This window comes from Colletotrichum chrysophilum (assembly GCF_026319265.1).
Source record: "Colletotrichum chrysophilum strain AFK26 chromosome Unknown scaffold_114, whole genome shotgun sequence".
NCBI lineage: Eukaryota > Fungi > Ascomycota > Sordariomycetes > Glomerellales > Glomerellaceae > Colletotrichum > Colletotrichum chrysophilum.
The window spans coordinates 1-14302 of NW_026517401.1; the positions used below are offsets into that span (position 1 = coordinate 1).

Below are 14302 nucleotides of genomic sequence, written 5' to 3' on the forward strand. Positions count from 1 at the left end.
GGGCATTCTTATAACCTTGCCATTGACCTTGTCGATATTCCTGGAACCTTCTAGCAAATACGCCATTGGATTTGGTGGGTCCAATGAGTCGTGGCTGAGGGTCTTGCCGAAGGCCGAACACCGGTCCATAGACCGTGACAGCTCATGACATGCCTCAATCTCGAGAACACCATGCGGTGGCACGCGAAGCCCAAAACCGCCAAGTGGCTTTCCCAGGCTCGTCTGGACTGGGTCGGCGCCATGCTGGCATCTCCCAGTAGCTATGACGGCTCGGCGAAAGAGCAGGACCCAATGCAGGCTATGGCTTCGCAAATTCACGCAGCATGCGAGAAGCTCAAGGTTTTGCTTGCTCAACTTCCGCCGAAGGATTGGGAACGTGTCAAGGCCCAGATTATTGACGCGTAACTCTGAAATCGCTGAGGGGCATTCACATAGCGCTTAATTTTACGTGTGATCCTGTTGCCGCCTCTTACAGGTAGTAAAAGCTGGTTAGTGGATTTCGCGGTGGGGTGTGGTGAGCAAACTCCGATTATCGAAATTGTGGACTGTAGTTTTAGGGGAAGCATTGGAATGTGGACCGAGTAACGCGTGAATGAATAAGTCTTCTTGAAATTGGTCAAACAGCTCTCAGATGGTTTTGAAGGCTCGTACCGTATATTATGATGGTGTTCACAGGAGCTTCGAAGGCCAAGGCATTCAAAGGTGCCAGCCATATTTGAGTGACGGTTTGGGGATCTTAAACATCTCTTCCGTCTCCCGCAGGCTTGGTCGGAGATACTTGGGAACAAGTCCGGAAATCCCGTCATAAGCGTCTCTGGATCTTGGTTCAACAGCCCAAATCTCAAAGTACGACTGGCATAGAATTTCTGTTTAGAGAAGAATCATGGTGGCCTTGACCACTTGGTGTATACTGTAAGTTTACTAGTTAACATCTCACTTTTTCTCCGAGAAAGACTCAGAAGCCGATCAGTTCGTTGGAGAACTAAGTGTCGCATACACTGGATAAGGAAGTACCTGTGATTGGAGACACAAATAAGGAAAAAAGCAGTTAGACGGGAAGAAACAGCGTACGAACTATCACGAAGAGTTTCTCAAATTGAGAGATTTAGTAGGAAAAAGAAAGAATGTAATATCCATGTTTGGTTTACTTAGAGTCTTCCCTCCTAGCAGAAGTTGCGGCGAAGGCCGGCAATGACCGGTTCCGGTCCGGTTGGACGACAATCGTCGATTTTCGTGCTTTCGCCGGGTTTGCCGTAGGAGCGGCTTGCGGGGCACGGCTGATCGGCATCCCCACACTGTTCTTATCGGGAGTTCGGCGAACAGCCTCGCCCGGCAATTCTGCAATGATCACCATCTGAATCCCCACACTACTACCTAACAATGATACCGTTGATGTACGTAGTCACCAATAGAGTCAAATGGCGCGCGGAGAGATTTCCTGCAAACCGGCCATCCTCGGGACGTACTCATGCTGATCCAGAGCTGGCACCCGGCTTTGGCTGGCGGCTTCTAAGCAAAGACATTGTTGGGGCTTTAGTCGATGACTCTGATAGTCCGGAAGTTTCTTGTCTTGGAAAGCAAAACTTGCTGCAAATGCAGGCTTTCTCCCCGTCTTAAGACGCGACATTGGCACGTTCAATTCACCCTATGGAGGTAACGCAAACAACCCATCATCATGAATACCTCATTTAAGAATCTTCTTTCGATTGGTCTGCTTGCCTGTCTCACTGCTATGGACTTAGCAGTTGCAGTCAATCTATCGGATCACACTCAAGACCTGTTTGATGAGTCGATGAACTTTCTGGACAAGATTTATGATCCTATTGCTGGCTATCTTTACTTTTTTTACTTCCCGCTTGCCGCAGGCAAGCATGAAACCCGCTCCTCCGTCTGGTACGCAACAGGCCTGCTTCAGCGCAATGAAGGAGACGACGTGAAAGAGGCCGTCAAGATCATTAAAAACGTCATCGCGGGCCAGAAAAAAGTACCACGCGAACAATGGTAAGAGTGACGGATTGCTAGATATTGTGTTCTTGCAGCTTGCTAATTATTCCTGGCTATCTAGGTATGGAGACTATACTGTATATCCTGAGGAACCAACTGTGGGATCCTCAGCATACCCCAAGCACGTATGTCTACCTTTTCGAAGCAGCATCTCTTCGTCTATTGACTCTGTACCAGATCTTCAACTCCTGGGACCCAAATTGGCGAGGGTTCATCGGCAGCAATCTCATCGTTATATATGAGGAGTTCAGGCACCTGATTTCCGAAGATGTTCAGATGCTCATCCTCGAGAGCATGCGGAACAATACTGTTGGCGATAGTTATCGCGTCGGGGGCGTGGATGATGATGTCTTGTACCCTTCTTACAGCAACCCAGCTCTTATGAGGGCTGTTGCTACTGGATGGACCGGCCGTATGCTCAACGACTCTAATATGACCGCAGCTGGAGAACTGTACGCTCGAGAAATTTTGGACCTTTTCGACCGCAACGACACGCTTTCTGAGTTCAACAGTCCAAACTACGCAGGGGTCAGTCTCTACGCGCTGACAATATGGGCCAAGTACATGCCTGAATCGTCTCTCATGGGCCAGAACGGGGCACGCATGATTGAGGCAGTGTGGGAAACAATTGGAAACATGTACAACGCTAACCTTCGCAACATCGCGGGTCCATGGGATAGAGCCTACGGGTTTGATATGAATCAATACGTCGCCATCCTCAACATATACATTTGGTCCCTCGTCGGCAAATCCCAGGCGCCGGGTATTGGTCAGACCTGGAGCATGGCCCATGCTGACGATTTTGAGTACGCGCCGCTCATCTCTGTTCTGGCTCCATATCACGACGCACTCGTGCCAAAGTCGGTCATTCAAAAACTCGTGTCGTTTCCTGGGGATCATATGTACGAGACCACGGCAATTTCCCCTCCTCACGACTTGGCGCCTCGCAACGTTACAGCATGGCTTTCTCACAATGTCACCATTGGCGCTGAGTCATACTACGAGGATACTCTTGGTGGTCCCCGACAAGACTCTTTGCAGTGGTCGCCTGCTGCAGTTCAATGGGCACGAGATGACGGCAGCATCGGATACGTAGTCCTCCACGGGACTGAACAAGCGATGGAAGTGAAGGTTGATCCGGGGCAGTTGACATTGACTTACCCACGCGGCAACGTTTCAAGCATCTTTACATTCATGGTCAGCTCCAACCCCATTGGCGGCAAACGTGATATTCAAGGATTTGGGGATTTGGACGGTATCAATATTACCACCAGTGGATCAGTTCTGCCAGATCCTGAGATCAGTTTCTGTGGGCTCGTGGGCGGTACGTGCTCCATCATCCAGTAAGTGAACAAGGGTCTCCCATTTTGAATTCATCTTCTGACCAGGCACAGTGGCTTTGAGTTCTGGAACATTACCTACGCAATGCCTCCGAATGCTTCTGCAACTCCTTCCATCACATTCAACATCACTCCGTAGTTTGATACATGATTACAGAGCTGGCACGCTGCACATAGACGTATTTGCGATTGGCCAGCGAATACACTGAGCTTAAACTCTGCAAGAGGCTCAGTCTCAGGGTCAAAGGATCAGACAAGTCAGGTCCTTTCGACTTTTGAAATTGGGTCATGAAGGGTCAAATGTGCACATTGATTTATTCATGAGCGTCGTTATAAGGGTTATGGGGGGAGAAACTGTTTAGTGATGCCTCCAGTAATAGATAGCGAAGGCTACCTTACCGTAGAAAGCCTCGGGGCTGATGGGGATTTATTTTTACTGTCACCTATTTACAGGCCCAACTGACACGTTATGTCTTGGCCACACCGCGGGAGCCTACTAGACAGAGATGGGCGATGTATGGAACAAAAGTCTCCATAGCCTCAGACCATCTTAGCCTAGTAGGTACCGATGCGTGTTCAAGAGATGCATACTTATTCCGATGACGGGCAAAGGTCGTAGTAACCATCCGCATTGTTGCCCCACCACGTTGGGAAAGGCTTTGAAGAGCCTCCCGCCCCAAACACAGCGAAGGACAGAATGAACAGAACAGTAAGGCTAGCGCCGTCCATTGCGCCAGTCACTAGATACGAGTAGTCCCTGAAAATTGGCGGGCGATAGTTTCTGAGATAGAACTGCGTGAAAAAGCCCGCGATGATTTGACTGAAGATGACGCAAGTCTGCGACTGGTTATACGGAATGAATCCGGCGTACTGGATGAACTGGGGAAAGTTGATCTCAGACAGCGAGAAACCACGGATTTTGGGGACGAACTGGTGCGTAGGTTGGCTCGTCAGTACTGTCTGTGACATGGGTACCGATATATCGGTGTCTTCTGGCATTACTCACGTGAACAACGAGCCTATGAAAGGCAACAATGCCAAAGCCGATTCCCAAGCCGATGGGCACCATTTCATACTTGCCACCTATCTTGTACAGGTAATGCGCTAGCGCCCAGGAGGTTGCGTTGGTGTTGTATGACTGCATAGTGGCACCGCTCCAAGCGTTGTTGCCGTCGCTGTCGACAAGCAACTCCCGGTTGCCGTTCACAATTGAAATCATGACAGCGTAGTTGATAAATCCGCCCAGTATAGTTCCATACACTTGGGTCAAGAACATAACGCGGGGAGGAATTTTGACTGTGGGGAACATCAGTGACACTGTCCAGATATAAGTATTGTTGCGACTCACGATATTCGCCCATCTTCAAGTCATTCGATAGAGTGACGGCATTAGAAATCACGTTGTGCGACCAAGCCGCGAAGTACATGTTTCCGATGGGACGTTCAGGCAGTAGAAGTCCAGCAAGCATCTTTGAGAGGTTGTTGGTCGCAATGCCATTACCATACCGAGAGTAAAGAATGGTACTCTAAGAACTTGTCAGCAACATGACTGCCTCATTGTGAGTGCAACATACCAAGGGAGCAATAAAGATGCCCAACAGCAACGCCACAATGTATGCCCATGCCGGAAGGGTGATATTCTGAGTTGTCACCACAACTATACCGAGGATGAAACTGAGAACAAGCACCACCACATACCACCACCATGGGGTCTCTTTGTAGTGCTTCGCCATGTGCGCGTGATGCCTGTCGTCGTACCGTCCGCTTCGGGCGCTCTTATAAGCATTAACGACATCTCCGCCCCAGAACAGGAAGCAGTGAGCAATGAGAGCGCCAATCTACGAGTCATTAGCATCCTTCTAGATGGCTCGACCTTTCCCAGTCAAGAATATGACTTACAGCAGCATTTGCCATGAACATTGCGTACGCAAAGCTACCCGTGAGCCTTGGAATGCCATAAGTCGCCAAAGCCTCCTTGTTGAGCACTCCACCAGTGAAGACTTTCGCGATTGGGTATGTCGATCCATCTTCAGACCTGAGACGAGTGGACATGAATGGCTGGGACTTCGCATCCCAGGCGTTTGAGTAGTAGATACCCAGCATCACAATAAAGCACACGAAGTATCCGAGAGCCGCATGCGCCTGCAGTGCCAGGGGAAGAGAGGTATTGAAAGAGGTGATCTGGATCCAGTTAGAGATGTGAATATGTTATAGCACTGGGAAAGTCTTCTCTTACGTATTGCCAGTCGAAGGATAGACTGAAGAGGCCAAGTCCTTCGTTGTTGATAGAGCCGCCAAAGAGGTTTGTCAAAGTAGCAGCTTTGGTACCAGTTGCGTGCATCGCGGCAAGGCAGGGAATTGAGACCGAGTTGAGCCAGGGCCAGATATACGCAGGTAAGAATTCATATGCAAACATGCCTGCAAAGCTGTACCAGAACCACCTCAACGGTTTTGAGTTCTTCAAGTCTTGCCAATGGAGTCCTTGAAGCGTCTTTACCGTAGGTAAAGTGCTCCAGTACACCGCATCAACATGCCATACAGCAATAGGTCGCATGATGCCGCAGATTCCGTAGCCAAAAAGTCCGATGGAAATGACGCTCAACACGACGGTCGCAGGGCTGAGAGGAAGGTCGTAGAAGAGGTCCTGAGCAGCAAACACGGTGATGCTAGCAGCAGCGTTGGACGCAGATGTTGCAGTAATGGCGCAAATGGCATGTTCCTTCAAGTTCCAAGGGCCATGGTTCAAGAATGAGACGGTCCGAATCCACCGAGGAGGCGTTCCCTCCCCACCCTTCTCCCTCCACCGAGCTTCGAGTTTATCGCCTCGGGGGAGAAAGTTGGCCCATGCTTTGCCCATGAAATAGGCAATGAGAACGATGAAGGTTCCCGAGATGGTGACCTGGGTGGGTTTGAACTGGACCGGAGAACTATCAACACGTTTCGTCCACCTTCTTCAGGGAATGTTGCACGACTAGACATACCGTGTAGATCTGACTCATGACAGCTTGAAAGGCCGACAAGCAGGTGGCCAGGAAGATGCTGCGAAATGTCAAAGAGGGTTGAAAGTCATCCCGAAGAGGCAACAGGTGCTGAGCAGCATCTGCTCCAGTTCTGATGATAACTTCTTCGCTGCCATTGTCCTTTCCATGACTACCACTCTCCGATTGGGGGGCCACAGCTTGAATTTCCGCTTCCAACTCTTTACCAGCAGCAGTATCAGCAAAGCTGGTCTTCTCGTTGATGGCCGCGTGGTTTGGCACGGAGACAATCTTTCCTTCAACAGGGTTGAGAGCACCGGCGACGATGGTGTCACCAATTGGGTCTGGCGCTGGCATGGCTGCTGCGCCGAATCCTACGAGGGACTGAGGCTCGAGAAAATATTGAAGACCCCGCTATCTGGGGGAGCGAATGCGACCGACCGATGTTCAGGAGAGTTGTGCGACCAAAATGGTTCTCTAGTCGCATCGGCGACGGTCGAGTCTATAAAAGCTTTGAGCCAGCCCCTTGCTGGTGGTTTCACAGACTACATGTACATAGATGATACGGAACCTTCGTTCTGGAACCTTTGTCTTCACAAGGTACAGACGTCTGGTGCGATAACTCGTCAAGCTGGGCGGCGGCAGATGGCGCCATGGGAGGGGGGTGTTGTGCCATTGGATGTCGTGGGAGGTCCGCCCAGAATTGTCGGCGACACGTTGCGTCGGGCAGGGGCGTCCGAGTTCCGACAGGGATCCTCATGCAAACCCAATGGCCCGGTAAATTGGAATGTCACTTCATATACACGCGAAGCTACGTGCAATTAGGAAGGTGAATGTCTACGCGTACTGACGTGATAAGGAGTTTCCTGATGCAGGCTGTTCTTGTTGGTGGTTGATATCCCTCTGCCCCACCAAGTGGCGATGCGAAGCTGTTCTAGCAATGCTCATATCATACTCGGCGGCAATTCCAGGGTAAGTTACATTGTGGCACATACAAGCAAACGCCCAGCCGGGCAGGTTGTGCAGAAGCGTCGCCAAGGAAGTGTCGAGACCACAAGTTGGAAGCTTTTCAGTGTGCTAGCCAACTTGGCGAACCTCGGATTCGTGACCTGCCAATCACAAATTGGGGACGAGGAACTTTTTGTCTCCTTGTCGATTAGTGTGGGGGTGGATCCTTAATTTGGACGAGTCGCAACAGCATCCTACACCTGACGTGCTCAGTTGTCAGCGGTCCGGATGTCTTCTGGAAAGATTTTTTCCGACTTTTACATCATTTCTTGCTTCTTTGGCAATTTCCTTAGTTGGCTTGCCCGTGCACATCATAGGCAAAAGTTCCTCGCCAGTGGCGGGACTTGAGGGAATTGAGCGCGATGGTTGCACACCCGCTTCATTTTGGGACGAGGGTTGAGCCGGAGTTCCGTCCTGGGAACACAACGCAAGAGATAAGCAATGTGATACCATAGCGATAAGAGTGGCTGGTGGGAAGAGGATGCCGAGAGATCCCGGGTCTCAGTGGTCGGGACGTGGGGAGCGTAGTAGCTGGAACTTTATCTCGGCCTCTCCCTCGGGGGCAGCCCAAAGTCGATTAGATCGGCCGCCCAAATGGAATGGCAGCGCATTCCCAAGTGCTCAGGTCCTTTTGTCGAGCCGCACTGCGTGGATGGTCAGGTTGCTTCCGACTGAATGCCAGAGACTGAGCCAACGGAGTGTGTGACGAGTCGTACGAACCATCTACGTATTCACGCCGTCACGCGTTGATCAAGCTGGCGCAGAGACATTTCAGTACTTCGTACTTCGAATGACTGTTTTCGGTTCTGCGCTGGCACCTTCGTACTCACGTGGAGGATATAGCCCAGACATGCTAAGTAAAGCGTGACCGTGGAGACTGGGGGCTGGAAGACGGGACACTGCCGTGCCCACAACCTGTGCAACGGTGCACTGATTTGGCCGCGGCACCCCCAGGTGAACCTGATAGCACTCCTCTTGCTGAACATCGCCGCACTCAACGCAGTCAGGCGAATGAGAATGGCCGGATCCGAAACGGCCGTGGCTGGTGACTTCACATTTGCTGAAGCAGCACACCAACGTATGAGGTCGAGAAGGGTCGTCGATGTTTGTCCATATACCTATGCGAACAGTCGTTCGCTTACTTACGTACGTGGGCCCGCGAAGTAAGCACCTAATACTTCGGAGACCACATCATATCGACTGCGGGGTCTCGTCGTCGCATCGGGCGGCACCCTCCAGCGCGCTAGTTGGTGCCGCAACCAAAGCACCTGCATCCTGCTGTTTGGCTTTCAATTCTTGGGGGCCATTACTCAAATCGGATAGAGTCGATCTTGAATCCTGTTGGTAACCAAGATCCGGTGTCAAACGTCAGGGCACATTCTTTGGATCTGCCTTTCCAACATCCAATGTTTTGCCCGCACCACATGCTTCCCTTCAGACATTCACTCTCCAGTGCATGTATCCCGCGTGAGTCATCAGATAACAAGCTGGTGCGTGGGTTCAATGTTCTCTACTTGTTGAAGAAGCGATTCTTGGGGTTGCCAGTTTCATGGTTGTTTTTCTTGACATTCATGCCGCAAAATTTCAGCACAGTACATGGAACATTTGAACCCATCGCTGGTGAGGCAGTAGAGCCTTTTGGAAACACCAGTGAGTCTTAAAGCGATTGGAACCCTTGTTGGGACGAACTCTCATTTGCATACTTGATCAGCTTACTAGCATTACACCTAAGATGCAGAATTGGCGACTCACACAGGGCCGACTTGATGAAATGACCAGCGCTCTTGAACACGAGCGAACCTTTCTCCAAGCAGTGACATAGCCCTTACTACAAAAGCTGATTACTATGGTACGGAAACTCCTTGAAACAGTTGCCAGATTCAGGGATAAGCTGCTCATTAAGTCATTTCAGGTTCAGACAATTTGCTGTGTACATAATAGGCTTTTATAGCTCGCCTACTATGCAATCATCGCCTTATAGTGAAGTAATAAATGTCTTCTAGTAACATAGACTACAGTAATCTCTTATTCTTCCGTCTAAAGCATCTTCAGAGTCCTGTTGAGCAATCAGACAAGGCTCGTGTTCGGACACATGCCAATCTAGACTTCCATTGTTGATGTACCCGTCCCGTCTTTTAATGTCATTGAAATTATCAACCTGATCTCTACTAGTGAAAAGAAATGTTATAACCAGCCTTATTAATGATTTTGTCCCTTTCATTGTTCGGGAGCCGTATAGCTACCGGCCCCAATAAGGCGGTCATTTGATCCCACTCTTACCCTAGTACATTGATGATTAAGTTTGCCGTGACATTGTTGTGGGAGCATATCTAGCTGAGTATCAATCGCCTCTGCGCGAGCAGTTCATGCAAACCATTTGTTTTCTGATCGCAACAGAGAGTTTGGAGAAGTTACATGTGGATATATACAGACTAGTCCGGCGAGTGTCGATGGGCTACATCCGAGGGACTAACCTTTAGTTTTCAGCAATTCTTCGCCCGTATATTTCCAGATCTCGTCCATGTCTGGTGCTCTTGGCTGGTGTTCCCCTTTGTGTCCTGGGCAAGGGCCTTCAAATCTACCTCGTCGATATGCGTGGAGCTGACCACGCAAATGAGGCGTCTTTCATCGTCGCAAAGACGCTAGTCGGAATTGGTAGAGGGCTCTGTCAGACTGCAGTCCAGGCTTGCATTCAGACGGTGGCTGACCGGGATGACGTCGCCGTCGCTACAGGAGTGCTTTTGCGAGCATGAATCGTGGTGGTACTATTGGAACAAGGTACGTGACCTGCCAACCGTGATGCGGTATCCGTGGCTTGACCTATGCTCAGTATTTAGCGTTCAAACCTTCTCACAAAATTTGGGAAATATGTCCCATCCACTTCCAAGCCTAAGGCAAGGTCTATCTTTGCGTCTATTGTCGTTGCACAGGAATTTGCCATCGGCACAACTGAGCGACAAGCAATCAACCTTGCATCCAGAGAGACCCAGCAGTTGCTTGCTATTTCAGCTACATGCGCGCTAGCTCCAATGATGATTATAATGTGGCTCGTCAAAATTGTTCATTTAGTTCAGACGCAAGGATCGAGCGCACCAGAGGAGGGCATGGACAAAATCGAAACTGATAGGGGAGGTGACATTGAAAGTGTCACTGTTGAGGCTAAGAAGACTCGCGGTGTTTAAATTTGTTTCTTTATAATTTGAGATGAGAATGAGTCTATAGAGAGTTTCATGATTAACCAGTCAGTATTGTGTTGCAAAAGGCCAGTCCTCGAATACCGTCGCTAACCCTCTACTAAATAAACATGCAATAACAATGCTATGATCCTCTCTGTTATGAATGTGAGCGGCGAGGTACTTGAGCTTCCTATATACCTGAAGGCGTCTCTATATAGTTGAAACGTCATCCACCATCTTTCGCCGCTGGTCACGATCTGCTCTCTCTTTACAATAGCAATAGTCTTCACCTCGCTTTCTCTGGGGATCCTGTTCCTGCCCGCTGACAGCCAAAAGTAACGAGGACGAATAAGACACACAGGGTTCAGTTCTACGGAATCCAACCTCCTCCGTCAAGATAAAACGGTTGTTCCACTAAATTCTTAGACTGCCACCCAGAAAGCAGTTGAAACTATTTGGTCTCGTGCAAAGGGCATGTAGAACGAAAGACCCTCTAAGAGAATGGCCAAACAGTGCCTCCTTCCCAATGGTAGCGCCACGCGGCTCCTGAATCCTTCGTTTAACTAGATCTTCCAGCTTGTCTTGAATCAGGTCGAGAAAAGCATCAGCTCCTCCCTCCAGCCCGGACGTTACTTCAGCAGATGGGGTGAGGTCCTTTGTCCGCCGAGGACACATCACTGTGCTTGAGTCTGGAGAAAGAGGATATCCAATAGCAACAATGACTCCGTCGCTGAATGATTGTGGTATCATGGAGAGGCGACGATGCAGTGACTCGAGCGCAGCCAGAAAGACAGAGTTGCCGCCCACGAGGTAGCTGCTACGATTTAGTCGTCTTTACGTTTTCGGCATTCTTCACATCAACTTACATGACTGGAATGCAAGGCTTGGCAAAACTTGGACTCCGGTAGGTCCAATCTCGGCGATACCCAATTTGGAGTAGATAATGCTCTTCCGTAGCCGTGAGACTATTTACCTTCCATGATTCAGAACAATGTGTATGATCGATAAAACTCTGACTTAACATTGGATGCACTTTAAATGTTTTACTACTGAATCACCATGGCCTTTGGGGCGACTGAGAAGTCTCAATCGTGCTTCTTTGAAGATGAACCGTCTTATTGCGCGTTTGTTGAAAATCGAACGACACTTGAGCACCACACTTGCCGACTTCGGAGCTCGGGGCTGGGGCTTACGAGAATGGAACGTATACTAGGATACCTTGCCGAGGCACATAAGACTTGTGCTCTCAGTGCGTAAGAATTCTGTGTTCTTTCATGGCTTGAAGTGCACATTGCTGCTATGCGCGCGATTACGCACGATACGGGCGACACGCCTGGGACAACAGCGGCGCTGCGATCGACAGATACCATGAGCATGATCGGATTTGAAGGGATTGCAGCACTCCCACTTCGCAATATGGTAATCCGGGCACAATCCTGGGAAAAGGTTTTGGAGAGTGGGACAGTAAGAATCCTCATGCCCCCACAACCACAACAATCGCGAGCGCCGCAGGTGCTGGATATCAATTGTACTTGCCTGTTAGCACGTGGTAAATGGTCTTTGCCACTCAATCATTGGCTAACGTCCATTACCGTGCAAGTAGCTGGGTCTCTTTTGACTTTCCCCTTCAGCAGTCCGTCATCCATCCCACTGGCAGCCATCTGTTGGGTGGGGGGCCCAAAGCGTGTCTAGCGTATCACCGCAACCCGCGTAAATAGCGTATCCCCGGAATCTAGGTCTGGAATTGACTGGGGTATCCGTACATTGTACCACCTTCGATGGACACTTGCTACAGACACGCCGCCTTGCTCTTGCAGTTCTACCAGCTATTTCCCCGCGTCTCTCCGTGTTCGCTTCTTCTGTGATTCAATTCCTGTTGAAGCCCGAACGAAGGATGTGTCAGTCCCCTTAAACGAAGTCATCTAATTCACACGAGCACGAGCATCTGTTCCCCCAGAGTCTCAGGCCTCCCACATAATGTATGGTTTACTAGTACGTCGCACAAAACTTCCGGTCACCAACATCAAGCATGAAATTACGATAGAAACTTGTCATTTACAATTTGAGTGCATAATGATAGTTTCAAGCTAGCGCGTTTCAATGCCATCATGAATTCAAGCACCGCGCAGGTACTCGCAAACCGGCTTTCCCCATCTGACGGCGCTTTTATACTTCCACATTCCCGGGCAGTTTCCTTTTTTCAGACCTTCAATTGCATCAGCAAGTGCAGAACCCATGCCCTCCGCCTTGATCTCTTTCACTGGGTACAAGTATGTCTTGAAAGAAAAGAGAATGCTGTGTGACTTCGAGAGTCGGCTCAAAGTCTGCAATTCGCATCGCACAAATGCCTTTGCAATTGTTAGCTGGCTCATCTCATCTTCAGCCTCACAAGTCTTTCTGTATCTACCTTTTCTGCATCAATATGTTCTTCGGGATCCACCTTGTATTCGCCGTGAATGTGATTCCCCTTCGTATTATACAGACTTGTGTGAGTCTGAATTGTCCACTTGGGTTTCTACTGCGTTAGCTAATACGTTCTGAGCTTCTTTTCGTCGCAAGATAGACTTTACATTAACACGTTTGACGCTCTCTCCAAATTTCAGCTTGGTGAAGAAACGTTCCATGCTAGGTCCTATTTTTTCATACGCTGGAACAGTGGTGTGGATGGCATTCATATGTTTCCCAAGCTTCGAGGCAGGGTTCCACCCTGATGGGAAGCAGCACATGAAGGCCACACACTGATGTCCATCAGGTGTTGGTTTGAGGATGAAAATGTCCTCTTCGACCGACGTGCCTACTGCACGTAAGGCAGCGAGTGTATCGATTGGGGTTTCGACTGAGTATTCATCTCGTGTTACCTGATTCCTGACGATGCTGCCGTTTTCCGCTAGTTCGAATAATGTGGGATATCGAGTTGGCAGGTATTCTGACATCAGGTAGCTGTACAGCTCTTGCACAGCATCCTGGCCGGATGGAATGTATCCATGAACTGTCTGGCCGTGTTTCTTGATGAGGGTTTTGCGAAGGTTGATTCGTTCCAGATAGTCTTTGTCGATTGTGATAAGATCGGACGGCGTATCGGACTGCAGGGCTTTACCCAGAGTTGTCAAAACCAGTCTGACCGGCATTCTTATGAATTGCACGAACCCATGGTAATGTGATAAATCGGCTTGAAAGGTCTGAATTTCCTTGGTGATGCGGACTTCCAGTCGAAGTTTTCAAGCCGTTCCAAGGGGGCCTTGGCCGTTACGTTATGGGCGTGGTTCTCCACTTGTCTGATACCAGACTTGAGGTCGTTGGAAAGACGCCATTTCCTAATCTTAGTGATCAATGTCAGTTATGGAAACAGGATGAGATATGAGCATAACCCTACCGTTGATGTTATCCATGCATAGACAGCAATGGATAGGACAAGTGCTGCCACTGATGCCAGACTGAAACTGGCTTTGAACTCGTGGTTGAATGTCATTGTAGGTTGCGTATGGATCTGGCTGACGTATTTGTTGAGTATCTACGTCGACGGCCAAGAATCCCATCTTCTTCGGGGGTTCACCAATTTATATGGAAGCGAAAGAGCTGTACTTGACCTCCCTGGGAGTGTGGGAGTGAACCTAATCAGTAGAACCCCACACCCCACACCCCTTTTAGACCGGAGATGCACCCGTGTGACGGCTTATCAAGGCGGGGAAATGAGACGGCAAGACACCCGAAAGTCCTCGAATCCAATCTTGTCTGGATCTAGACCAGAAATTTCGGGGTTAGAGGTGGATTTCCTTCGGTGTTAAAGGAACAGCAC

General features: G+C 49.5%; 3 protein-coding genes across 3 annotated transcripts; 2 read left to right on the forward strand and 1 right to left on the reverse strand.

The window, feature by feature from the left end:
* Window positions 1–141: 141 nt before the first annotated feature.
* Window positions 142–405, forward strand: COL26b_010528 (uncharacterized protein; the record flags this gene model as incomplete). Its single annotated transcript, XM_053183223.1, has 1 exon — window positions 142–405. A coding segment is annotated over one exon (264 nt), but the record flags the coding sequence as incomplete, so codon positions are not given.
* Window positions 406–1675: 1270 nt separating this feature from the next.
* COL26b_010529 (uncharacterized protein) lies at window positions 1676–3351 on the forward strand (the record flags this gene model as incomplete). The annotated part of the gene is made up of 3 exons (XM_053183224.1): window positions 1676–2001; window positions 2066–2129; window positions 2182–3351. The coding sequence occupies 3 exons, from the start codon at window positions 1676–1678 to the stop codon at window positions 3349–3351; spliced, it is 1560 nt and encodes a 519-aa protein (XP_053032792.1).
* A 584-nt stretch (window positions 3352–3935) lies between these two features.
* COL26b_010530 (uncharacterized protein) lies at window positions 3936–6679 on the reverse strand (the record flags this gene model as incomplete). Its single annotated transcript, XM_053183225.1, has 7 exons — window positions 3936–4304; window positions 4351–4640; window positions 4693–4870; window positions 4919–5182; window positions 5244–5525; window positions 5581–6258; window positions 6326–6679. 7 exons carry the CDS (start codon window positions 6677–6679, stop codon window positions 3936–3938), a joined length of 2415 nt encoding a protein of 804 aa, XP_053032793.1.
* Window positions 6680–14302: the final 7623 nt, after the last annotated feature.